The 27,915-nt window shown below is 40.8% G+C and overlaps 1 protein-coding gene and 1 pseudogene across 3 annotated transcripts in view; both read right to left on the bottom strand.

Moving 5' to 3' along the window:
* Positions 1-27,915, bottom strand: part of CAPZB (capping actin protein of muscle Z-line subunit beta) — a 160,244-nt gene that overhangs the window by 38,251 nt on the left and 94,078 nt on the right. For all 3 annotated transcript variants that reach the window (XM_074306071.1, XM_074306072.1, XM_074306070.1), the window contains exons 3-4: positions 16,224-16,345; positions 3,427-3,540 (exon numbers count right to left, since the gene is read on the bottom strand). In XM_074306071.1, coding sequence (XP_074162172.1) covers positions 3,427-3,540; positions 16,224-16,345 — 236 coding nt within the window. The remainder of the gene's footprint in view (positions 1-3,426; positions 3,541-16,223; positions 16,346-27,915) is intronic.
* On the bottom strand, positions 9,547-15,696 carry LOC141559736 (deoxynucleotidyltransferase terminal-interacting protein 1 pseudogene; annotated as a pseudogene).

Raw genomic sequence — 27,915 nt, 5'->3', positions numbered from 1 at the left:
AGTCTCTGGGGTAAAAAACAGAAGGCCCCAAACTTCATTTAAAAAAAGGTATTATCTATCAATGACATTGTAATGAATAGAAAGGAGACAGACATTTACATTGTAAGAGTGCAGGACGGACAGCCAGCCTCCAGTGCAGTGGATGGACTCTCTAGAAGAAGGCTGCAGAAGGGATGGATAGGAGCTGTACACTAGATGAGAAGTCTCATCTCAGAGAATCCAGCATCAATGGAAGAAATGTCCTTGTGTGCCCTACCTGGAAATGATGGTAAGGAGACAAAGCTACTCCTTGTTCTCTCTACAGATCCCCCTAAGCATACCTGACTGAAAGTTTGCCTTGTAGAAAGTGCTGACTTTTGGACTAAGTGGACCTGGATTCAAATCTCCCCTCAGCCTTTGCTGCCTATTTGACTCTTCCTGGCTTTGGTTTCCTCATGGGCAAAAAGAGGAGGCGGGACAAAGTGGATTCTAAGGCCCCTTCTGGCTACACATCTGGGCTTTGTCACATAATGGGACATACAGAGGGACGCTATACAGCCATTAGAAGCAGCTGCCAATCTGCACTGGATCCATGCCCTGGATCAGAGGATGGGACAGGTGCCAACTGGGAAAAATACAAAGTAATGTTGGATGAACTGGGCAATAAAACTAGTGAAGGCCAAGATACGCTATCTTAGTGAGATGTAGACTCAGCTTCATAGGCTGTGTCCCTACAATATGGTCCCCATAGGGCGCAGACCCCATCATTAGAGATACCTATCTAGAAGCTTCTGTTTTTCTTCAAGTCTCGACAGGCGGTCAAAATACAAAGATCAATGAGTCAGTACTTTGAGAAATCAAGACAAGGTAGAAGGCTTCTGGGATTACTTGAATTTTGACTTTTCAACCCAGATTTTTGGTTTAAACTTATTTTCTCCATCCAAGTGAAGAAATCCCACTCTTTGGGAAGCCCTTTCCCAAAGAAGTACAAGATAAAGTGGTTGAAGTTACAGAACATCAAAATAAAAAACAGGAATGACTCCTTTATTAAAAACGGTCATGTAATGAGCCATCTAGCCTGTGGTTGTTTTTCAGATACTGTTTTTGGAAGTAAGATATCATGGCTATAGGAACCTTCTAGTATGAGAAATTCTTGCACTGATGAAGCTCAAGAAATCATCTAGCTGATCAACTATGTCAGACTTAGCTCTTCTCAGCAATACAGTGATCTAAGACAATTTCAATACAGTGGGATGGAAACTACCATCTGCATCCAGAGAAAAAACTATTGAGACCAAATGTATATTAAAACATTCTATTTTCGCTTTTGTTTTTGTTTTTTGCTTCCTTCTTTTTTGTGGTTTTCCCTTTTTGTTCTTTCCTAACATGACTTAAATATAGAAATATGTTTAAATATGTTTAAAATGATTGTATATGCATAACCTAAATCTGATTAGTTGCTGTCTTGAAGGTGGGGGAAGGGAAAGGAAGGAGGGAGAAAAAAATCTGGGACACAAAAATGAATGTTGAAAGCTATCTTTATATGGAATTGGAAAAAATAAAATACTATGAATTGGGGGGGAGGGGAAGAATTCATCTCTAACTGAAAGTTGTACTCCTTGGGTAGGGAACAGTTCAATGGTTATATATGTATGTATGGGAAAATGTCATAATTAATGCTTATCAGAGTTAGGATCTGAAGCCAGATCTTTCTGTCATGGAAGAGGCAAGGCCTCTACTCATTCTGCCTGCCTCTTATAACTGAACCAACTCTTCCTTTAAGTTCATTTTCAATACTGGGATTTCATTAGTGGGGGCAGTGCCTCTTTGAGTGTGGATCAAAATTCCTCCAGGCCTTAGAGGACAGTCAGAAATCTCTGAGACTCAAGAAATCACCACTTTCTGGAGAGGAGGCCCCTTTCTGGGCTAAAATTGGATTCTGAGTGAACAAAATTCAATGAACTCTTCCTAAAACACATTTATACTTATTTGACTTAGTAAATGTTATATGCTAAACACATGTTAGTTCTGTCATGCCTCTGAATCATTATTCTACCCTTCAACTATTAGGCAGTACAATTATTTTTGATAATCCTGTGCATCCTTTATTATAGAAACCTGATTCCCTCAAGGACCACCAGGGGGTGCATTTTAAGCCTCACTCAAATTGCTTCTTGTAGTTTTTCTGTCTCTTGCTCTGATCCGAAGTCACAGATGATCAGCTCTCAGACTGCTGGCCTGTAACAGCATCCTTGCCCCCTAAAGCCAAATGGAACCACTGAGAGGCAGTTCTGTCTAATAAGAGTCAATAGTTCAAGGAGTAGATCTGACGACCACATCGAGGTACATTTATTGTTACATACAGACAAATACATGTTCCAGGTGAAAATTTGAAAGTCGAAAGTTTACATCTCTACATGTACATGTAACAGTTACAGATAGAGATAGTTTTTTAATATTCATTTTTGTAAACTTTTGACTTTCAAATTTTCTGGAGATACGCACGTACAGCAGACACACAGCTATTTTTGGTACTCAAGAGTCCTTTTCCTGCTACTTCTAAGAGTTTTAGATGGTTTAGTTTTCCCTAAGTCCAATTTTAATGAAAAGACGATATTACGATTTTTAAAAAATCCTAGTTCTTTTTTGTTCTTACCCATTCTGCTACAGCACAGGTGTTATGTGATCCTAAAGGACAGGGATGAGAGAAGGAGAAAAAGAAGAAGGGGAAGAAGAAGGGAAACAGATAAAGAGAGAGGGAGAGAAGGAAGGAAATAAGGAGGGAGGGAAGAAAAAAAGGAAGTAAGGGAGGGGGAAAAGGAAGAAAGGAATGAAGGGAGGGAAGAAGGGAGGAAGAGATGAAAGGGAGAGAGAGAGAGGAGAATGAAAGGGAGAGAGGGAAGGAAGGGAAAAAGGAAAAAGGGAAGGAGGAAAGAGAGAGAGAAAGGAAGAATGGAGGAAAAAGAGGAATGGAGGAAAGAAGAAAAGAAGGGAGGAAGATAAGGTTGTCCTAAGAAAATATAATACTACACAAAGACGCGTTTTTGGGCTCATGAGTATGGGCCTAAGAATATAATGTAGCATACAGATCAAATCTCTCTCCCAATTAAAGGGCTGGGAGAGGTCACATTATTTCAAATACTTGTTCAAATACTGTCTCAGTTATCAGGTGGTCTGAGAACAGTGACAATCCTTCCACCCAGGACATCATAACAAAACTTAACTAAATAAGTACTGATATAATCTTAGATTTATATGGTAGTTTCTCCCAAGGAGCTATTTTAAATTGGCTACATTACCATACTGGTATTTCTTATGCCTACAATTAAGTCTCAAAGACATCAAATTGATTAAGGGAAACTGGCAGGAGACAGCCCGGATTCTCGTTCCCATGTCTGATTTTCCCACGTGCCAAGCCCCGGCTCTGGGAGGATCTAACCAACTCACAGGTCTCGGTACTGGTCAAAGGCATTGTTGGCTTCTACCTCCAGCTTCCGCAGGCGAGCAGATGGCATGGCCCCATCTTCCAATGGAGGGTCATACCTGTTGCTCCAAGGTGACCTGCAGGGAGAGGAACACAAGGACAAGCTCACATCAATCAATTTTTGCTGAAAACAAAGCCCTGGCACAGTAGAACCAAGCTCCAAGCTGATGATACCAAGGAGGCATATCATTACTTACTTATGGCTAAATAACTCTGGTGAGAATTTCTCAGATAATTTACACAATCCCAGACACTTGAGACATGTGTTTATGGTTGGTGACAATGGAAAGGAACAGGCCATACAAGGACTGATTATAAGAACTGAAATTTGACATTACTTAACCAAGAGAAGGCTTTTGGAGTAGAGGAGGATTCGAGTATCTGAAAGGTTGCGATTTGGCAGAAGAATTACCCATTCTGCTATAGCAGAAGTCCCTTTCTACTCTGAGATTCAGTCATAAATAGTATCCTTGGGGGGGTTAATGTAATGCAATACAAATTCCCTCAGGTATAATCTATTAAAATTTTTTTTTATTAATTTTATAATTATAATTTTTTATAACATTATCCCTTGTATTCATTTTTCCAAATTTTCCCCTCCCTCCCTCTACTCCCTCCCCCCGATGACAGGCAATCCCATGCATTTTACATGTGTTACAGTATAACCTAGATACAATATATGTGTGTAAATCCAATTTTCTTGTTGCACGTTAAGAATTGGATTCTGAAGGTATAAGTAACCTGGGTAGAAAGACAGTAGTGCAAACAGTTTACATTCAATTCCCTCAGGTATAATCTAAATGTGCTTTGAAGCATTCCAATTGGTTAGATGACCTAGGTGGACAGGGGGGGGGGGGGGGGGGGGAAGGGTAGGTTGAGAGGCAACTTAGCCTTTCCCAAAGCAAAGGATTAGGCAGTGTCTCAACAACCTTTGGATCCCCATTTGTTTGTTTGGCTTTTTGGGCGCAGATATAGGAATGGTTTGGCGTTTCCTTCTCCAGCTCATTTTACAGATGAGGAAACTGAGGCAAGCGGGGTTAGGTGACTTGCTCCGAAGCCAGATTTGAATTCAGATCCTCCCGACTCTAGGGCTGGCACTCAATCCACTGGGCTGCCTTTCTAACTTCACCAATGTGGGGACCCTGCTATCCCTCCCTACTGCAGACTAAACATTTTCCATGCTACTCATAACAATGAATGATCGTCATGTCTACCAAGTGCTCTTCAGACATGATCTCACTGGACCTTCCCAATCATCTCATGAGGGAGGTACCATAAGCATTAACTTCATTTTACAGATGAGGAAACAGATTCAGAGAAGGAGAGAGATCTGGGCAGGGTCACACATCAGCGGCGGATTCTGATTTCAGGTCTTCCTGGCCCCAGATTTAGCATCTTGTCTACCTCTGATGCAAGTCCCAGAGAGCAGCTATGGTCAAATCCAAAACAAAACAGACAATGCAACCCCCCAAGCCCTTGCTCTGAGGCCAGGCTGGCGAGGAACCTCTCGAAACTCAGAGGAGGTGTCCCGGTCCTTGGAGCAGATATATCGTCCAGCTGCTCTCCAAACCTTTCCCACGTGGTTAAGACCTGTTGGAGCCTGCACATCCCTGGCATGGACATGAGAAGCCAAGGTCATCTCCAAGCCACAGTGAGACATAGGAGCAGATGCTAACAGAGGTTATTATAACCACTATTATCATCCTATAATTAATTCATTAAGGCCTATTCTAATGTCTTTTCACGGTATGGAGGTGATTTTGGGTTTCTGAAGTCTGTGCCAACCAGCATAAATTATGCCTATGTACTCCTAAGCTGGAAATCCTCTGAGTAAGTCCTAGAAAAGGGCTGTCCCAAGACTAGCCTAGATCCCTGCAAGACTCATTGTTAGAAGGCTCATTGTCACGAGATGGTTTTCCTTTGAGCAGAGCAATGCATGCACTATTTATTGAAGCACAGAGGGATCTCTAGTTCATATAAAGGTTGAGGGATGAAAATGTACCAACATAATCACAGATGGATAGAGGCGGCTTCTCCTGGCCATCCCAATGGTTTCTAGCCCTCTGAATGCCAGGCATATAAAAATCTGTTAAGTAACAAGAACCAGCCTCTCTTTAACACAAATACTAGCTGGGATATTTTTTTCCCTCTCTTAAATGCATTTTGCCACATGAGGAAAACATTTAATCACAGAGAAAGGCTTGAAAGAGGACTGTAAGCTGAGGACCTACTCATTAATTCTTGCAGGTGGGACTCAGTGGGCTGGGTTTTCAGAGAAAGGAATAGTATTAAAAAATAAAGGGGGAGGTGAGAGAAGGGAAGGGAGGGTAATACACAGACTATATAAGAAAAGAGCCATTTACCTTGCCCCAGGTTTCAAAATCTTACCATTCCCCTGGTATGAAACCCACACTAACTCTCTTATTTCCCCTGTGTCCAACAAATCTTCAAACATCTTGCTGGATTACTAAATTCCCTTGATTTCTGCTAAATTTCAGGACTTTAAGAACAAAAGAGCAACAACATCCAGTCCTTTGGACTTGTCGATCACTATTGTGCTCCTCCAAACACAAGAATCTTTTCTCTAGTGGCCAACTGGCTACTCAATGTTCAGGGAGCCAAAGAATGCATTTCCATATCCAATTCTAAGTGTAAAGATAACTAAACTGGATTTCAAACTTCCCCCTGAATGGCAATAGGGGATGGGGGATGTGTGGGAGGGAGAAGAAACCACATTTGGCATCTAGGCAGGTGAGAATGCAGCTCTTTGGGCGGCAGCCCCCACAGCTTGACCAAAAGCAGCTGGACCCTTTGGAACCTATTACTTATAAGTTGATCATTTTCTCCACTCACCACAATGCCATTTCAGATTTTGCAAAAACCAAAGCAAAACAAAAGAATAAGGAGAAAGCCCTCTCCCCACCCTCCCACTACCCCTGGCTAACCAGCTGAATATTTTACATCCCTCTTGGCCGTTAGGATGCACAACAAAGAAATCACAAAAGAGAGCTATGGACAACAGCACAAGGAACTCTCCAAAGAGGAAAGAAGGCAGATACTTGGCCAATGTCTCGCTTTCCTACATGTTCATCCGAGGGTATCAAACTTCAGATCAATTCAACACTGAATTTAACACTTATTACTTACCAAGAACTGGGCTAGATAGTGGAGAAGAAAAAATAACAAAAGTTTCTGCCTTTAACGGAGAATCCATCTTTGACTCCATTATGTGTGAGAAGGCTAGGATGAAGTTTGTGAACTCTAAAATATATACTGGAAATTGATAAATAGGTAAAAGGGGGAACTATTGAAAAGAGATGTAAGGCAGCACAGTTGAAGTAGAGGAACAAAAACCTTGAGATCAAAAGACCTGAATTCAGGCTCCAATTTGGACATTTACTAGCTGGCTGATCTTCGCCTTTTGGAGTCTATTTCCTTATCTGTGAAGTGAAATTCTAATACTATCCATATCCTACCCTCTATCAGGGAAAGATTTAAAAGTATTACAGAAACAAGAATTTATTGCAGAAATCATTCTCAACTATATCAGCCCAAATATTAACAAGACAGAATGGAATGGAGAATAGGGAGCAGAGCAAACCTACATATGAATGCAATTTATTCTCAAAAGCATCAAAGGCAGATGTTCACAGCAGGGGTTGACGTGGAGAATAGTAGGAAATGGAAGAGACAATGCTTAGGTTCCACTGGAAGCCTTAGGGAAATACCCTGGAATTCAATGTTAGGGACACTTGTGAGCTAACAGAAAGAGAGGGCAGATGTTCCCCTGTTGAGTGATACTTAAAAACAAACATTTAAAGACCAAACTCAACAAAGACCATCTCCCTTCCCCAAGTTTTAGAAGAGAAAGAACAGCAGAAGAGGCTGTCTCAGCCATGACCCACATGAAAACAAGCTCAGGGGGTGCGAGGGTGTGTGTACAAAGCACGGCCCACCATTGAGGAGTGGAGGAGGCAGTGTGACTGTGGGCAAGACGATGCACTACTCATTTGTGACATTTATATAGGGCTATACAAATAGCTTGTTTGAACTTCACATCAGGCCTAGAAAGTAGAAAATAGGCCTTCTATACCATGATGCCCATTTTATAAAGAGGAGGCAATCGAGGCAGATAAAGGGTAGGTGATTTGTCCAGGATCATAAACCCAATGTCTAACATGGAATCTGAACCCAGGTATTTCTGACCCCAGGCCCAGTACTTCCTCTACAAGGGCAGGAGAGAAGACTAGAAGGTCCTCAGCAGTGCAAAAGTTTTTCCCACATTAAGGGCAGGTTGTTACTCTTCTAGAATATCCTTTGTGGACGCCATCCCCAAAACACACACTTTGTTCATGTATTTCTAGGATCTAGGTGCTACTTTATTTTTTTTCTTTTTATTTAGAATTTTTTCCCCACAGTATATATGCATGAGTAATTTTTTTTTATAATATTATCCCTTGTATTCATTTTTCCAAATTATCCCCTCCCTCCCCCTACTCCCTCCCCTAGATGACAGGCAATCCCATACATTTTACATGTATTACAGTATAACCTAGATACAATATATGTGTGTAAATCCCATTTTCTTGTTGCACGTTAATTGGATTCTGAAGGTATAAGTAACCTGGGTAGATAGACAGTAGTGCTAACAATTTACATTCGCTTCCCAGTGTTCCTTCTCTGGGTTTAGTTGTTTCTGTCCGTCATTAATTAGCTGGAAGTGAGTTGGATCTTCTTTATGTTGAAGATATCTAGGTGCTACTTTAAAAACATCTGTTGAGTTGAACCAAACAAATGGCACTCCCAAAAAGCAACTGAGTAAACCTGAGTCTTGTTTTCTCTTTGAGTGATGGGACAAAGTAGGGCATCAATAAAGTCCCTTTCACTGTAAATTGGAAAGGAATTTAATTCTAAAAATCAAAGGATTTTTGTCCAGTTCTCTGATGTAATAATAACAGAAGCCAGTATTCATATGGCATATTAAGACTTGCTAAGTACTTTGCAAATATTATCTCATTTGATCCCACAAAAGTCTTATCATCCCCATTTACAGATAGGAAAACTAAGGGAGATAGGGGCTAAGTAACTTGCAAACTTACTAAATGAACTCAGGTCTTCAGGCTCCAGGCCCAGGGCTCTATCTACTAAGTCATTTAGAGGCCTCCCCCCCCCCCCCCCCGCTGGGGTTAAGTGACTTGCCCAGGGTCACACAGCCAGGAAGTGTTAAGTGTCTGAGAGCAAATTTGAACTCGGGTCCTCCTGAATTCAAGGCTGGTGCTCTCTCCGCTGCTCCACCTAGATGCTCCTAGAGGCTTCTATCTTACACAAGAGACAATAATGGCCCAGGAAGGGAAATGACTCCTGTGGAATACATAGACCCTGAGCTGGTTTTCCTAATTCACACACAGCAGTATTCTAGCCATTACCATCCCATGTTTTCCCTCTTCCTGAGGCAGACAGGGAAACCGAGGGAGGATCCCAAACGGGGATTATTTAAAGTAGGCTTGATCAGACAAAGATGAGCTCTTTTGCAGAGGTTGGAATTTTAAAGAAGCCTATAACTTAGATTTCTCCTGGCTCAGAGACCAGGACATTTCAAGCCTCTATTCCTGGAGCCAGACATAATTGTAGCTGGAAAAAAAAAATCTTAACACTACCCCAAATATTTTTAGTGGAAGGGGCACTCTGCACATATTTAAGAGCTTAAATGGAGGCTGTTTGAAATAAGACAGATGGACAAGAGCTCTTAGATTTCAAAAGTCAGGCTTTTCATTTCCCTCCTCGAGAATGCTTTTTGTTTCAGCTAACAGGTCTCACACAGTGTTGTTGGCAACAGCCATCCCATAAGGATTCCATTTAAGCAAACTATCAAACACAGTTAGGATGGAAATGTGTGGAGAAAGTCAAAAGGCCTTGAAGTCTTTCATCAAAAAAAAGAAAAAAAAATCAGAAGTTCAGAGCTAGCAGGGATCTCAAGGGTCAACTCGCTAGCCCATAGCCACTCCACCAGAGTAAAAATGTGAAGGCGGCTGACATCCTGCCCCCCGTCCCCCTTCTTTCTCCCCCACCCCCAGACACCTCAATCCCCTACCAACTCTTGAGCTGGCCTCCTAGATGAGTAGGGAGGTGTAAGAGAGGATTGGCTGGATTTGGGATCAGAAGATGGGGGTTCAAGGGCCTAGCCCTGCCACTTATTAACTGTATATCAGTCTACACTCTGGGCCTTTTTCATCAAATATCAAAGGAGCCCTTTGGAATACTTGATATCTAAGGATTCTTTTTACACAGTATGTATAATCCTGTGACTTTAGGTGAGGCAGCACTTTTCCAATGCAATGCCTACTTCTGCATAATTCTAATTGCTAATATTGGGAGCTGGAGAGAAATAAAAAGATGCTGTCCTCTGCCTTACCATGCTGACCCCACAAAGAGCTGACAGTTCCCAGATACTGCTGCCATGACTCAAGAATATAAATGGAAAAAAGGAGAAAGAGTCCTCAAAATGGGAGAAGCAGACCTAGATTTAAAGTCCAGCCTTGACCCTGACCCTTCACCGGGGAAGTCATTTTCCCACTTAGGGATTTAGTTTCAACTTGTAAAAATAAAGGGGTGCTGCTGAAGTAACCCCTGGAGCACCAAGTCTGCAGGAAGGTTTTATAACCACAAGGGTCTCTGTAAACATTAATGGTCCTACCACAGGATTCTAATGTCTAAAGCTATCTGACTTCAAGCTGGGAATTCATGTTTTTAACAAAAAAGGTGAGAAGAAAAGGATGAAAGGAAGAAGAGAGAGAACTCTTTCCAGAAAAATGCTGATGCTGAAAGGGCTGAACAGGTACAGTGAATGGCTGGAGTTCTGCTTTTTTAGCCTGAGACATTAAGAAGCAAGAAAAAAAAAATCCACCCTGTAATACTGGAACTCAGCTCCTAAGGGTCTAGATGCCTTCTGTCTACGCCTTGAGGTCAGAGGACATGAGAAAACATGAATGATATCACCTGGAGGGCTCATGGGTGCTGCCCCTTTCAAGGGAACTCTCAGAAAGCTCCCAGAGGTCAGGAAATCTCAGCCTAAGGCCTTGAGCATAAAAAAAATGAGGAAAGAGAGCTCAGAAAATCGAATTTCATCTCAGAGGAAACTTAAGGAGGGCAGAACGGAGTACTTCTAAGATGGATGGTTTTTTGCAAAACCTGTTAAGAGCTGGGAGGGCTCTTAGAACCCAGTTTGTCAGAGCTGGGAAGGAGCTTAGAACAAGGATGTCAGAGTTAGCATCTCTCTCTTTTTTTTTTTTTTTTTTTTTAAATGAATGAAGACACTGGAAGTTTGGAAAGAGAAGGGTCTTTACAATTATACAACAAATCAGTGACAGCACTAGGTTCTTCAGACTGTTGGATAATCTCTAACGTCCTTTTTACTTTTAAAAATCAATAATGTCCATCAATTGAAGAACTGAGAAATTGCTAAACCAAGTTGTAGTATATGATTGGGATGAAATATTACTGTGTTGAAAGAAATGATGAGCTAATCAATTTTTTGAAAAACATGGAAAGATTTGCACGAAATAATGAAGAGTGAAATGAGTAGAACCAAGAGAATGTTGTATTCAGTAACACAACATTGTTCAAAGAACAACTGTGAACACTAAGTGCATGTGTTTTGACTTTTTGATACCTGCCAGTCCAGGGCTGACCCAATGCCCAGAAACAATGGCTAGGTCTGAGCTGGGCTTGATTTCTTGACCCCAATTTGCTGTGAGATTTTGAACCTGTCCCAAACTCCCTGGGGCCAGATGCCTGACAATGAGGATGTGGACGCCACGAAGCCACAGAGGGATGGTCACACCATAATGACCCCCTTTCTAAAGGACTTTGTTTTACAGAACTCTTTCCTCATAGAATGCCTGTTGGGCTTTTGCTTATCCTGGGTTTTGAAGAGGACCGATAATATCTTGGGGTGATATCTTGACTGGATTTAAGTGAGGCAGAGTTTAAGCTCAGTGACAAAAGCCAGGAGGCCTGGATGTGGCCTGGGACAACAAGGATGGCCCCAGGCTCTTCGCTGTCTGACCAGGCTCTGAGCACTCCACAGCACCTGCTTCAGCCGCCATCATTTGTACAGATTCCCCATTCCCATGCTTGGACTTGAGGCTTGCTGGTGACCCTCCAGCTGGGTGAGCCCATTGGCTGGGACGGTGTGCCCGGATGTGCTTGCTGTCCAGACTACTGTTTCTAGGAGCCCCAGGTGCCAGCTGAGTGACAGTGAAAACCAAAGGTGGAAGCCCTGAAAGGTCTTTAGCAAGGCTTCACACTAGAGGCTCTAGTCCTCCCTCACACTCCACACACCCTGGGATTATATCCCCGGTTTGCAGGTGAAGTAATAAATTAGCCTCGGCCCTCTGAGAATGTGGAACTCGGAGAGCGATGTGGGATTCTGCTCATGACAACACATGGCTGCGGGGTGGTGAGAATCCTCCAACACTCAGGCGCCGGCGCAGAGGCAGCTTCTCTCAGCCCCTGGAGGAAGGCTGGGCATCAGAGCAAGTTCTGTGGCCCACAGTAAGCCCAGGCTGATGCCACCCCACTCAGGTGGCTTTCTGGGGACCCCAGCTTTCCATCTTTATGAAATCTTGGGGCTGTGACAGACTTTTTAGAACCAAAGTAGCATCAGTTCTGAAAAAGAACAACCTGCTCAAGTGGGCGGTTCTTGCAGTGGTCTACAGGCAGTAATTACCTATGCCAAGAGCAAGTCTGAGGGAAGGGCTGTCTTGAGATTTGGCTTGTGAGGCCGAAGATCTTATATAAATCTTAGGTAGGGTGAGGCACTGGTGAATTTTGCTTTTAGAGCACTAAGTTTTTTTTTATAACAACCATTGCTTGGTGAAATCAATGAGACTATCCCTTCCCCCAGGCCCCCCCATCTGTATTTACTACAAAGCATTCAACTGCTTTCCAATCCAATAAATTCACAAAAACACAAAATCAACTAAATCTCTGGGGTTGCTGAACAGTGAGTAGCTACAAGCCAGTCTGGGCCCTGCGTGAAAGATGCTCTTGGAGAACAGGCTCAGGAGCAGCAGTAGAGCTTCCCCCAGGCAGATGCCAAAAGTCAGGGGAGGGGGCACTTGGCCTTGAGTCCTGTCTGAGGGACACTTGAAGGTTTCGGGGCAACCAAGGCATCATGCACCAGGACACTGTTCATTCTCAGATTTGAGCATTTCCATGTATTTCTTCACAATCTCTGCCATGCAGGAAGGAGGGACAAAGGGCTTTAGCTCTTCCCTCTTCAGATCCAGGCAGCCCCTGTAGTCATCGCTAGCAGCTAGGTCTCGCATGTCCTCTTCAATGGGAGACAGGCCATCTTGCCGCCAGTGGCTCCCATGGGGCGCTGTTCTGTTAGCTGGTGTTTGGCTCGTGGGTCAGCTGCCCACTTACAGAGGTGCAGGTGCTTGAGATAGATCCTCCCTGTGGAGCCCTTATGCTAAGGGCCTTGTTGGCCCTACAGCCTGCACGAAAGTGGTGGATTCATTCGGTCGAGCTGGATCCCATTTAGGACTCTCCCTCTGAACTGGTCCACAGGATTTGGTTTCCACACTATGACGAGGTCAATCTGTCATTTGGAAGGATATGTCCCGGAGGCCATCCCTCCTTCTTTTTTTGGGAAGGGGCTTCCACGATGGGCAAATCCCTCCTTTGCTTGTTGGTCATGCTTCATCCCAGGAAGTTCATGAGTCGGTCTGGGTATCACTTTCTCCCCATCCGAAAGCAGCAGCTTAGCCTGTCCCAGACAACTTCGGCAAGCTTCCCGGATCAGTTGCTCTGCATCAACATCTTCCCCGACATTGTCTGACATTAAATGCTGCTTTCTGAAAGAACTTCACGTAACTTGTTGAAAACTGTCTGAATTTCCTCATAACCAATGGGATTTTAATGGAAACTTCTGAGAGAACATGTACATATGCAACTGTGTGCATACATCATACTAGTAGCAGGTTAAGAAATAGATACATCTGCAAATGAGCTGGCCCACGTTCAAACAGGACGACAAGACTTGTTCAGGTATAAAAATAAAAATTTGTCCTGGATTCAAAAACAATAGAAAAAATGCTTGGTTTATTCAAGCTCAGGAAAAAACTCTCCCCTAAAATCAAAGTAATGAAAACAAATAGTTCCAAGTGTCTTTGTGGAGTTTCTATTAGTTAGTCAGTTGATAAGCATTTTTTTAAAATAATTTTTTATTATATATTTTTTTATAATATTATCCCTTGTATTCATTTTTCCAAATTATCCCCCCCCCTCTACTCCCTCCCCCCCCCGATGACAGGCAGTCCCATACATTTTACTTGTGTTACAATATAACCTAGAAACAATACATGTGTGTAAATACCATTTTCTTGTTGCACATTAAGTATTAGAATCCGAAGGTACATGTAACCTGGGCAGACAGATATTAGTGCTAACAATTTACACTCATTTCCCAGTGTTCCTTCTCTGGGTGTAGCTACCTCTGTCCATCATTGATCAACTGGAAGTGAGTTGGATCTTCTTTATGTTGAAGATTTCCACTTCCATCAGAATACATCCTCATACAGTATTGTTGTTGAAGTATATAATGATCTCCTGGTTCTGTTCATTTCACTCAGCATCAGTTGATGTAAGTCTCTCCAGGCCTCTCTGTATTCCTCCTGCTGGTCATTTCTTACAGAGCAATAATATTCCATAACCTTCATATACCATAATTTACCCAAGCATTCTCCAATTGATGGACATCCATTCATCTTCCAGTTTCTAGCTACAACAAAAAGAGCTGCCACAAACATTTTGGCACATACAGGTCTCTTTCCACTCTTTAGTATTTCTTTGGGATATAAGCCCAGTAGTAGCACTGCTGGGTCAAAGGGTATTGCACAGTTTGATAGCTTTTTGGGCATAGTTCCAAATTGCTCTCCAGAATGGCTGGATTCTTTCGCAACTCCACCAGCAATGCATCAGTGTCCCAGTTTTCCCACATCCCCTCCAACATTCATCATTATTTGTTCCTGTCATCGATAAGCATTTCTTAAGAGTTTGGGACATAATGCATTATTGATGGAGTTGTGAACTGATCCAACCATTCTGGGGAGCAATTCAGAACTATGCCCAAAGGGTAATCAAACTGTGCATATCCTTTAATTCAGCAATACTACTGCTAAGTAGATATATCCCAAGACATCCAAAAAAATGGAAAAGGACTTATTTGTACAAAAATATTTATAGCACCTCTTTTTGTGATGGGTAAGAATTGAATATCAAAGACTTACCTCTTCTCAGTGATTGAAAACAATTTCAACAACTTTGGATAGAAAATGCTATCCATATCCAGAGAAGGAACTAGGGGGACTGAATACAAATCAAGGCATACTACTTTTGCCTTTTTTGTTTTGCTTTTTTCTTTCTCATGTCTTTCCCCTTTTGTTTTGATTTTTCTTTTTCAATACGACGCATATGAAAATGTTTAAAAATGACTATACATATGTAATCTACATCAGGTTGCTTGGTGACTGTCTTGGGGAGGGGAAAGGTAAAAGAGGGAAAAAAAATTTGGAACTCAAAAAATCTTACAAAAAACGAATGTGGAAAACTATCTTTCCATGTAATTGGAAAAATAAAATGCTTTTAAAATTATAAAAACAAAACAAAACATCTGAATGTCAAAGGAATGCGCTCATCAATTGGGGAATGGTTGAATGGGGGAGTGTATATGATTGTAATGGAATATTATTGTGCATTAAGATATGATAAAAAAGAATGATTTCAGAAAAACCCAGACTTACATGACCTGATGCATAGTGAACAGAACCAGGAGAACTGTACAGAGTTTAACAGCAATATCATTATGAATGACGTAGCTATTCTCAGTAACACAATGATCCAAGACAAACCCAAAGGAATAATGATGAAGCATGTTATCCACCTCCAGAGAAAGAACTAATGTAGAATATAAACTGAAGCATGCTATTTTTCATTCTTTCTTTCACTTTTTTAAAAAAAATTCAAGTCTTCTTATAAAAGATCACCAATATGGAAATGTTTCACATAATTACATATGTATATTTGATTGTTTACTATATCTCAGGGAGGGGAAAGAAGAGGAAGAGGGGGAGAAAAAGAATTTGGAATCAAAACTTTAAAAATGTGAAGAATAAAAAAAAGAAGAAATGGATGCTTGACAAAGTGCCATCTACCAATACCCAGACCATTGATATCAAGTCCATTCACAAATAAGCTGGTGTCTGTCCACATAAGTAGACACAATTGTAATCCCTATCCAAAAGTTCTCAATATCACATTAACTACATTGAAGGCTATGGAAAACCAATAAAATGCCAATATCCTTTGAAACCATTCCAAAACTATTAAACTTAAAGCTCTCTGCGGCCAGGACTTGGCTGGGATTGAAGGAGGAGACCTCTGTCTCTCCTGCCTGGAGGGGATCCCAAACTATCCTTCCAGGGGTTAGAGGGGCCTCCTAATACAGCTCTCCTTCCACTACCCCAGGCTGTCTTTCTCTCTTAGCTTTTTTTCTTTCTTCAGAGATAATCTCTTGCATCCCTTTCAATCCCATAAAACAGATGAGGAAACTGGATCAGGTTAAGTGAAAGCTCCTTTGGTCATTTCAGATGCTCCGAAGTTCCCCACATTTGTTGGACCCACAATTTGCCATACGACAGCTGCTCTCAGTTGGCCCCCCCCAGGTTGACTGAGTTTATTCCGGGCAGGAGCTCACCTATACGAATCTCCGTCTCTGTTGTAGTCACATAAAAGATAATCCTTTCCCACCACCTTATCTCTGGCAATTTTCAAGGGCTGATCGACAGAGGACAGAAGATCTTCACATAGGCTGGGGACCTGCCAGGCAGAGAGAGAAGAGAAGGGGTTAAAAGGACACACACATCACTTTGAGGCTGGCAAGTGGCCACCCGGGGTCCTGATCTTTTGCCCAAACTATAGCCTTGGTCTCCTTTTCTTTGACACTTGCCATGTCCTTTCTAAAAGGAACCTTGGACTTAAATTACAATAGAACTTGTCTCTGCTCAAAAACAAACCCGACTGTCACTAGAAAGTCACTAGTGCAACTTCCTATAATACACACACTGTATCTCTGGCAAGTGAAACACACGTTGAAGACTGAGATCAGGAATGCAGAGGGTGGTCCAGGCCTCTGACCAAGCCCTCCCAGTCCTGCATATCTGCTGCATAGGTAGCTTCTGATGATGCCTTAATCCCAGCTGCTCCCTTCTTCATTTATGCTGGGGGTTATTCACCAGTGGATGGCTCCTCAGGGCCCCCTTCTTTGCTTGTAGAAGAGGCAAAAAAGGTAACACGGACACAAGGACTAGGTTTGAAAAGTTCTCTTGAACTCAGTCCCAAGAGAATGGAGCTTTTATCCCAGGTCTGATGCACTTTAGCCATGTGACCCAATGCAAGCCATATCATCTTGGGTTGAAAACACTTCTCTTAGCACCTGCTGCTTTAAAGAAACCAAGCCCTCTGGGGACCTTAAAATGTTAAAGGATGTCAGCGATAGGCCTGACACGTCTACCTTCCCTACAATGCCCAGGCCCAGAGGATTCCTCCTCAACTGCCACCCAATCCTTCCTGACCTGCACTTGATGTGACACTATAACTTTTTAAAAGCAATTCCTTAAAGACAACAACAAATGTTGGAGGGGATATGGGAAAACTGGGACGTTAATGCATTGTTGGTGGAGTTGTGAAGTGATCCAACTGTTCTGGAGAGCAATTTGGAACTATACCCAAAGGGTTATGAACTGTGCATACCCTTTAACCCAGCAATGCTATTACTGGGTCTGTATCCCAAGGAAATCATAAAGGGAAAAGAACCCACATGTGCAAAAATGTTTGTAGCTGCTCTTTTTGTGCCGGCAAATAATTGGAAACTGCCCATCAACTGGGGAATGGCTGAACAAGTCATGGTATATGAAGATAATGGAATATTATCGTCCTATAAAAAATGAGGAGCAAGGACTATAGAAAGGCCTGGAAAGATTTACATGAATTGATGCTGAGAAAAATAAGCAGAATCAGGAATACACTGTACACAATAACAGTAAGAATGTGGGATGATCAACTATAAAAGACTTGGTTCTTAGTGGTTCAGTGATCCAAAGCAATCCCAATAGACCTTGGACAGAAAATGCCATCTGCATCCAGAAAAAGAACTACGTTGACTACTTTTTTCTGTTTTTTTCTCTCTCCCATGTTTTTTTCATTTTGCTCTGATTTTTCTTTCCCAACATGATTCTAAAAGCAATGTGTGTTAAAAACAAACAAGTAAATAAATAAGAAAGTGATTCCTTGTAATGGAATATTATTTATTGCTGTATAAGAAATGATCAGCAGGGTGATTTTAGAAAGGCCTGGAGAGACTTACATGAACTGATGCTGAGTGAAGTCAGTAGAACCAGAAGAACATTGTTCACAGCAACAAGAAGATTATAAGATGATCAGTTCTGATGAATTTGACTCTTTTTAACAACAAGATGATTCAGATCAATTCCAATAGATTTGTGATGGAGAGATCCATCTACATTCAGAGAGAGGACTATGGGGACTGAATGTAGATCACAACATAGTATTTTCACTTTTTTTGTTGTTTTTTGTTGGCTTTCTTTCTTTTTTTTTTTTTTCTTTTTGACCTGATTTTTCTTGTACAGCATAATGAATGTGCAAATATGCTTAGAAGAACTGCACATGTTTAGCCTATATTGGATTCCTTGCTGTCTAGAAGAAGAGGATGGGGAGAAGGAAGGGAGAAAAATCTGGAACACAAGGTTTTGCAAGGGTCAATGTTGAAAACTATCATGTACTTTGTAATGTGCTTTGAAAATAAAAGGCTATGATTAAAAATAAAAAAAAAAGAAAAAGAAAAAGTGATTCCTTATTGTCTGAATAATTTTCATTTTTTATCATCAACGTATCCACTGACTTTCTTCTTGGTTTGAAGTTAATAGCTGATTCTGATTGTCAGTACTACTTGTCACCCAACACTGCACCAGATCAATACACTAGCTTCTAACCCCTCTTGCCAAGCTTAGAGTCAGAAGTCCTGGGTTTGATTTTGAACTTGGAAACTTAGCTTTTACGACTCCAGACAAAACACTTCAGTTCCACATCTGAAAAATGGGGATGGGTGTACTTGCATTAGAGCTTTAAAGAGTCTTAGAAAAAAGTCAAGTTATGACCATGATCCTCCCTATCTTCCTTTTATATCTCTTCTTCCTAATACACACCTTTGGAAGCTGAGCTTGGTTCATGATTCCAAATTTTGCAATGGGAATAACTAATGAGTATATAACTAATTTTACAGATTCCTTTATAGATTCAAGAAAGTTTTCCTTCACATAGTTTACTGTAAAGTTAACAGTGACAAATTAAAGTTTGGTGCACATCAATATCATGTTTTAATGATGATGCTCACCACATATGCACATGATTCATGCTGTCATGAAGTGTTACTCTGAAGCTATACGTTACTTAATAAACTCTTAGAGCTAGCATTCATTATAAGGTTCCCTGAAAATTGCAGGAGTTGTCATCTGTTTCTAGTTCCACATTAAATTTCTTTTTAATTAAATTTTATTTTTAGGACAAGTGAAATCATTTTACCATAACAAGGTTTACATTTAGTTGTTTTTGTAAAAAGACAATTTTTAAACACATTACTGCCAATAATTGAGAACGTAGTTTAAATGATGCATGTATATTGAGAAGTCCCCTCTGGCTAATATGGAGAAATACAAAATACTGCCCATTTTTGGTTCTGTGTATTGGTCATTTGTAAACAAACTGGCATTTTCTGAGAGTAAAAGAAAGCAAAGAGTCCTTCCTGCATATCTAGTTCAATCCATCCCTGAACAGGAGTCATCTATCACAAGGCTTATAACCAGCCTCCGGCAGATAGGGCACCAGCTGCCTCTCTTAAAGGTGGCTCATTCCACTTTGGGACAGTTCTCATCATCAGGAAGCTGCATCTGACATTTCTTCCCCTGTTCCCAGTCTTGCCCATTAGGTCCCCATGAAATGGTCTAGCCCCCTGTCTCCAATGGACCTCTTGGAATGCTGAGACATGCTTCCCAAAACTTAAGGCTGTGAAGTTAATTTTTTTTTTTTTTAAATTCAACTTAACTTTACATTTATAAATGTTCCTTGATCGATCCTCTTCTTACTCTATTAGCCCATTTTGGTCACAATGTCAGTGGACTTGGATAGACTTTGAGATATAGTGGAAGGTCCAGGGATCACAAAGTGTCAGGTATGATTGAACAATAAATCTTTCTTATACCATAAGCTCAGAATTAGGAGTACCAGAACACTGTTCACTGTATTTCTAACTCTTCCTTAACTCTTTATAAGCTGAAAAACAACAACTTGGGAGGGCGTGTGTGTGTCAGGATGGTCAGCAATAAGAAAGGAAGTATAAAACAGAAAATATCACCCCCTCTCCAAAGAAAGGATATGTGTGGTACTCTAGAGAAAGCCTATCCCTAAAACTCTGACTCTTAACTCTGTGAGCTCCCATTTTAACCTTACTTTCCACATCTGTCAAATAACGTGGCTGGAATGGCGAACTCTACAACTTCCTTAACTTAAAAACCTAGTTCTGAGGAATGTTAAAGTGCTTTGAGAAGTAGATTGCCCTTCTCCCATCCCCTTAGGCCCCTGCTCAATTCCTCTGTCTTCCCTTAAAATGTTTTCCTGCGTTTAACCTGAATCTTTCCTTTTTTGCTCACCTTGCTCTCCCCATATCATAAACTTTTGTATACTTGCCCTTCTCTTATTGAATTGTAAGTATCTTGAAAACAGGGTGGTCAGATCATATTTTCCTCTGGATCTCCAAGGTCCAACGTATTCCCTTGCATGTAGTAGGAGCTTAATAAAAGTGCTCAGAATTAAAACCTATCTTGTCTGTCCCACAAGGGTAGTCTGTAGGTTAATGTCTGTGAACCACTGATGCCCTGGGCAGGGGGAGCTCTACTGACATCTGGGCCATGAGCTATATTTTCTCAAGCAGAGTCGACTCCTCCTTATCAAAACAACGGCATAAGGCACAGGATGAAAGATATATGGTACCCAACCAGAGGCTTGCCGGTCAGTTCTTGATGGAATTGTTCCATATTTCAGAATTCCTCAGCAAGGCACCTCAGAAGTATATTCACTAGCATCTGAAGGAAAGTAACTTAATCTGCAGCCCAAACTTTTTGGCAATGGCCCGAAAGGTGTTGAAACACACACATGCAACCCATAAGTCCTGCATGTTATCATGATTTGCTTTGCTCAGAAACATTCATGATTTGACATGGCTGATCGTTTACTGTTACCTGAGCAGCTGCCCTTTGTGACTGTTTGTGGATTGGATTCCACTCCATCAGTTCTGCTTACTTGGATCAAAGATGCATCTGCTTTGGAATTAGAACATTCTCCGAGTCATGGGGAATGACAAATTTGGCCCGGAGAATTCCGCCTACAGAGCTGGGCAGTGCCAGCCGCCTGCGGGTTTAGTGGTCACAGTCCAATCTGCTCTTTCCGTCCAGACAGGCTGGACACAGACATGTGCTTTCTTGAAGCCACGTTACTTCCTTAGAATGCCATCCCCATTGCTCTTGACCCACCCAAATAGGACCAAAAAAATGCCAGAGCTTGAGAAAGAAGATGTAAATTCTAGTCCCAACTTTACACTTATTTAAGAAAATCATCATAAGCTCTTTGGGTATCTCAGTTTTCTCATCTCTAAAATGGGGATAATAGTGTCCACCTTGCTCCGTGAATTGTAAAGCGTTATAGAAATTTAAGTTGCTACTGTTTTCCTTCTCTTTAGTCTTTCTGACCAGACCAATCTAATGTAGCCTCTCATCTGCTTGCCTACACAATTACTATTCACACACTTTATTTTTATTATACACTTAAGAGAATGCCTTGATGTGAACTTTTTATTTATTTATTTTTTATATATTATTGCCTTTCCAACTCTCCCCCTGCTCTGGCCACTCTCATTTCTCCTATGTCCAGCTTCGAGGCTCCGAATGCATAGTTGGGATCGGGTCATTCCTCTGCCCAGGGCCCTACAATAGCTGGTAGATCCTTTTTGTCTTTTTAGAAAGCCCAAAGTGGAAGCCTGGCCTTCAGAGGCCTCTGCAAACTGGAGGAGGCAACAAGAGAGGACAGTCAAAATAACTTTCAATTGGTTTGGAGGTCGAGGGTCCAGGGTCAAGTCCGAGCTCTGTCTCTTTGGACAAGTCACTTAGCTGTGTCTGGTTAATCTCTAACATTCCCCCCCCACCACCACCACCTTATTGCATATTATTACCCTTTGATTCTGCCAAACTAGACAAAAACCCACAGACACCCAACATGAAAGGGAGGAAAGAGCACTGGGTTGGGAACCCCTGGGCTTAAATCCTGACACTGATACTTGTGATGTCAGAAACTCCTCTGCCTCCTCTCCTCATTAAACCAGAATGTTTTTACACCCTAGGATGACTTAGTACTTTTCTCCTAGTCTGTTTTCCACACCACCCCCAAGTCCAGAAACCCTATTACTGAAAGTCTAACTCACTTATCACCTCTTTGAGGAAATTTTCTCTGACCCATCTTGCTTTAGCAATAAGTTCTCCTATCACTTCATACTCCCTCAGAATGGCTCAAATTTTCCCCTGTAGGGGCAGCTAGGTGGCGCAGTGGATGGAGCGCCAGCCTTGAATTCAGGAGGACCTAAGTTCAAATCTGGTCTCAGACACTTGACGCTTCCTAGCTGTGTGACCCTGGGCAAGTCACTTAACCCCAGCCTCAAAAACAAACAAACAAACAAACAAACAAATTTTCCCCTATATTGTGTGAGTGTGTGAGTGAGTGTGTGTGAGTGTGAGTGAGTGTGTGTGTGTGTGTGTGTGTGTGTGTGTGTGTATGTTAGACTAGGAAAAAGTTTCCAAGGGGAAGTAGCTATCACAGCATCCCAGTGTTCAATCAATATCTGTATAGGAACTCATTCAAAAACATTCCCAGTCAATCAGTTCATAAATATTTGTTAGGTACCTACTATGTGTCTGGGATTGTGCTACATGCTGAGGATACAAAAAAAGACCAAAACCAGTTCCTATTCTCAAGAAGCTTAGACTCTAGTGGGAGAGCCAACATGTAAACGCAAATGTACAAACAAGCTATATACAGGACAAAAATCATCAAGAGATAAGGCTCCAGAATTAAGAGGTTGGAGAAGGCTTCTGGTAGAAAGTAAAATTTTCACTGGGATTTGAAGAAAGCCAAGAGGCAGAGATGAGGAGGGAAAAGCATCCCAGGCATTGGCATGGGGGCGGGGAGTGGTGGCAGAAAAATTATCTGGAATCAAAGAGACAGAGCATCTTGTTTTTGTTTAAAGACCAAAGTTGTTTTTAATATAAAAGACATTTAATAAATAATTGCTGACAAATAGGGACTAGCTCTGTGTCCTGACTCAAAAAAATCCAATTCAGCCAGGATTTATTAAACCCTTACTCCATGGGCAGCAGCATGGTGCAGTGATAGAACAACAGGTAAGAAGGCCTAGGTTCCAATCCTACCTCAGTCAATTACTAACTAACACTACCTCTCAGCCTCAATTTTTTAATCTATAAAAACGAGGTCAAACTCAATGAACTCTTAAGGTCTCTCAGTTCTAAAGCTGTGACCCTCTTTTCTCCCCTCTTCTCCCAGGAGAACACATCTGAAATCTAGGACAGGGTCATCACAACACAAGTAAGACTGAAAGGGACCTTAGAAATAGGGCACTAAAAATGTTTGTGGCAGCCCTTTTTGTAGTAGCAAGGAGCTGGAAACTGAATGGATGCCCATCAGTTGGGGAATGGCTGAGTAAGTTATGGTATATGAATGATATGTTATGTTCTGTAAGAAATGATCAGCAGGATGATTTCAGAACTGACGCTAAGTGAAATGAGCAGAACCAGGAGATCGTTGTACACAGCAATAACAAGATTATATGATGATCAGTTCCGATGCATGTGGCTCTTTTCAACAATGAGATGATCCAAACCAGTTCCAATTGTTCAGTAACGAAGAGAATCAGCCATACCCACAGAGAGAACTATGGGAAATGAGTGTGAACCACAACAGAGCATTTCTACTCTTTCTGTTACTGTTTGCTTACATTTTTGTTTTCCTTCTTAGATCTTTTTTTCTTTCTTTCTAGATCAGATTATTCTTGTATAGCAAGATAACTGTATAAATATGTATACATATATTGGATTTAATATACTTTAATATATTTAACATGTTATGGGACTACCTGCCATCTAGGGGACGGGATGGGGAGAAGGAGGAGAAAAGTTGGAACAGAAGTTGCATATGTTTTGTAAATAAAAAGCTATAATAATAATAAAAAAAAGTTTATGAAAGGATTTTGTACTATATACCTGCATGCGTAAGATACTTCAATTCCACTCTCTATATACATACATACATACATGCTAGCACTGAACTATATATGTACATATACATGTATATGCACATGTATCTGTATATTTTTATATATATACATATGTGTGTGAGAATATCTGAGTTGAATCGAATTCAGGAAAGGTTGGGAACTGGAATACAGGGATATGGCTCTTAAAAGCACTTGACATGTATGTGTTATATAAAATATATGTGTATATTGTGAGAAATAACCTTATAATTAATAATTATGTTATTGTTAAGAAACAACTTCTATTGCAAGGAAAAAACCTCTTAAGACTCAAAAAAAAAAAAAAAAAGAAAGAAAGAAAGAAAGAAAAAAAAGAAATAGGGTACTAAGTGTTCACAGATAAGGAAACAACTGATGTTACATGACTGGACCCAAGTCACACAGGGAAATGTTAGAATGGTCAGGATCGGAACTTGTTGGTTTTGTTTTGTTTTTGCTGAGACAATTGGGGTTAAGTGACTTGCCCAGGGTCACAGTTAGGAAGTGTTAAGTGTCAGAGACCAGATTTGGACTCAGGTCCTCCAGACTTCAGAGCTGGGGCTCTATTCCCTTGTGCCACCTAGCTGCCCTGGAACCTGTTTTTTTTTGTTTTTTTTTCCTCCCTGAATCCAAATCTTGAGAATTTTCCACTGCACCATGAGACATTTCTTCTTTAAAAAACTGATGGTTCTGTATTCTCTTCGTCCTGCTGTTGTGGAAATCAAGTGCTTTTCTCCTATCTGGACCAACAGCTGATCCCACGAAGAGAGATACAAATCAGAAGTTTCCGGCCACAAGTGAGATTGGTATTTATGTCCATATGGTTCTACTTTGTCTCTTCCTCATCTCCATTAGTTATTAATGTTGAAAAAAAAAATTATTCAACCAAGAAAGGAAACTTGAGATGAACCTTTACTCCCTCCCTTTGTCTCTCTCTCCCTCCTCCCTTTCTCTCTCTCTCTTTCCTTCCCCCCAAGCCAAATCAGTTCAGATCCATGAATAATCTAATCCATGGAGCCCGAGTTTTCAAAAATTGCATCCTTTGTACTTTGGGAATTTTTTTTTTTAAGGCCAAATGAACACATGCTCTTTTGATCTGAACACTGGCCGAGTGCCCATTGTTAGAGAGATCAGGATCTAAACCAGATCTAAACCAGACTGTGTTCACTCGTTGCACATATTATGATGAGTAACAGTCATGAAACAGTATGGAAAACAGGTCTACAACCCTTTGCTCTCCAAGCACTTCAGGAATAGAAATGCCACTGGGAGCCAGCAGGGGTCTCTCTTTGAAAGAACAGAGAAAAAAAGTTAAAAGAAAAATGAAAAGTTTAAAAGTTGTTTTGGCTTTGTTGAGCCGGGCAAAAATAATATCTCCATTCACAAAGATGACAAGGCTACTTTACTTTCAATCAATCAATAACCTATCAACATTCAGTAAGAGCCTACTCTGTGCCAGGCACTGTGCTAAGGGGTGGAGGTCAAAAGACTCATCTTTCCAGTTAGCTTTCTAGACAACGATCAATAACCACTCTCTCTCTAAACTGTAACTAGCTACATTCCCTGCCTGTGAATCTAGGTTGTAGTTTTCTTCCAGGAGCCTACCTACAAACAGACTCTATTTCATCTTACACCATTATGATCAATTTTGCATCTAAATATCCAGATGGTTATCAAACGAGAAAATATTTGCGCAAAGCACCTTTGAGGTCTTAAAACAGTCTATAAATAATTGGTTTGGCAATTGTCAATGTTGTAAAATTACCCATGCATATATCTGGTAAATAAAAACTATTAAAATATAAAAAAAATAAAAGCTGTAATTACCATTACATGTCTTTTCTTTCTCTACTAGAAAGGAAGTTTTCCAGGTTTAAAACTTTATCTCCATTTCTGCTCTAATCTAAAACCTAGGATCAGTATTTTCTGGTGGAAAGTATTTAATGTTTGTAAAATTAAACAGACACAGTAGAAGGGATGAGCAGGGTCGTTTCCAAGATAAATACAACCCAAGCTCCTCCCTTATTTTCTTCTCTCTAGGCCTCTGTGACCTCTCCTGGTTCTCCTCCTACCTATGAGACCTCCCTGGTCACCTCTGAAAGTTCTTAGTTCATCTTAAGTTCACTAATCATAGCGTATATCTCCTAAGGTCCAGTCTAGGGTTCCCCCTCTTCTATCTTCACCTTATAGTCTCTCCCTTGGGGGCACCTCACTGGCCCTATGGGGTTCAATGACCATGTTGATGCACATAATTCCTACATGTGTGTATCCAACCCAATTCTCTCTCCCCTAAGCTTCAGCCTTTATCATCAACTAGTTTTTGAGTGTCTTGCAGGGATAGCAAAGTCAGTGTGTTCAAAAGAGAATTCATCATCTTTTCCCAGAGCTTTCTCTTCTTTCCGACTTCCATATTATTGTTGAAGATTTCTTATATCAGTAAACAACTATTTATTAAATATTTAAGTGCCAGAGATTGTACTAAGAGCTGGGGATATTGACAAAGGCAAAACAAATCCCAGCCTTCAAGGAAGTTAAGTTCTTGTGAGGGAGACAAACATTAAAATCACTTGGGATATGCAAGATATGGAGAAAGTATATGACTCCAGATCAAAGAGAAAATTTTATAAGAAACAACCACCAAAAAACTCCAATTCAATGCTGAAACGACAATTAGAATTGTACAAAATTTATGAGTGTCTATAATAAAAGACCACAAGTCCTGGAACATCGTATATTGTCAATCAAAAAACTAGGTCTGTGGCCAAAAATATCATATCCAGCAAAACTAATTATAATAAACTGAATGAAAGAAATGGACAGCCAATAAATTCACAGATTTTCAGGATTTTTTCTCACGCAAACCTGAGCTCAATAGAAAGTTTAACATAATGAACTAATCTCAAAGATTAATTTCAAAGGACTCAGCAAGGACAAACTCTATGTTTTTGTATGGAAATGTAAATAATGTTTAAGACTGACATTATTGAATAATTTAGAAAGTTTTAGGGCAAAATTGAGAATAATCTGACTCTAAAAAGAAAAACTTCTTGGGAAAAGATAAAAATAATTATGCTATACAAATGAGATGCAGAGAAAGAAATGATACAGAGTCATTAGATGGAAGAGGAGGGATAGTAGTTCTGAAAACCTACTCCCATCAGGAATGGGTTAAAGAGGGACACACACACACAGAGGCCATGAAGGGTACAGTACCCTCCAAAATCAATAAATAAGACAGGAGGGAACAGGATAAAGTGGGATATAGAAGGGTGTGGAATAGGCCAAGATGTGTAAACTAATGGGAATGGGATAAAAAGGGAGGAAAGGCATAAGGGTTGAGAAGATAGAAGAAGAATCCATGGGTGGGGGGAGGTGAAGGAATAGCAAAGCAAGTCAAGGAATAGAATACAAGTAGAGAAGTTAGCAGGATTAGGAATTAAGGGATATTATACAAACACAGTAATAAAGATCAGGAGTAGAATTTAGAAAAAAAAATAGGGGTAGTATTAATCATTGATCTCAAAGTCAAATTTAAAGATTCAATCAAGAGAGAAATCTATATTATGTTAATCACATTAATATTGCATGTGTAAATGTATATGCATTTATAATATACATGTGAGTATATATGTATGTAGGTATATATGTGAGTGTATGTGAATATATATATATATATATAAATTATATCTGTGCTTAACTATAGCCTCCTTAGAGAAGATAGGAAGTGAGGATGAAAAGGAGAAAAAAGAATAAAATAGAAGTGCACAGAAGAGAACAAAAGAATAACCTACAAGAAAGCAAAGATGGACAGTTATGAACATAATGTCGTAAGAGGCCATGGTAAGAGAAGAGTAGACCAGAGTGGGAAGGGCCCAGCAAAGGCACTGAACCAGAGGACTCAATGTCAGGTAAGTTTTGCTCTCCTCCCAAGGGTGTAGGGAGGGGAAGCCTAGCAAGGGAG

This window comes from Sminthopsis crassicaudata, chromosome 3 (genome assembly GCF_048593235.1).
Source record: "Sminthopsis crassicaudata isolate SCR6 chromosome 3, ASM4859323v1, whole genome shotgun sequence".
In the NCBI taxonomy this organism is placed as follows: Eukaryota; Metazoa; Chordata; class Mammalia; order Dasyuromorphia; family Dasyuridae; genus Sminthopsis; species Sminthopsis crassicaudata.
This window is presented reverse-complemented; position numbering and strand designations above follow the sequence as displayed.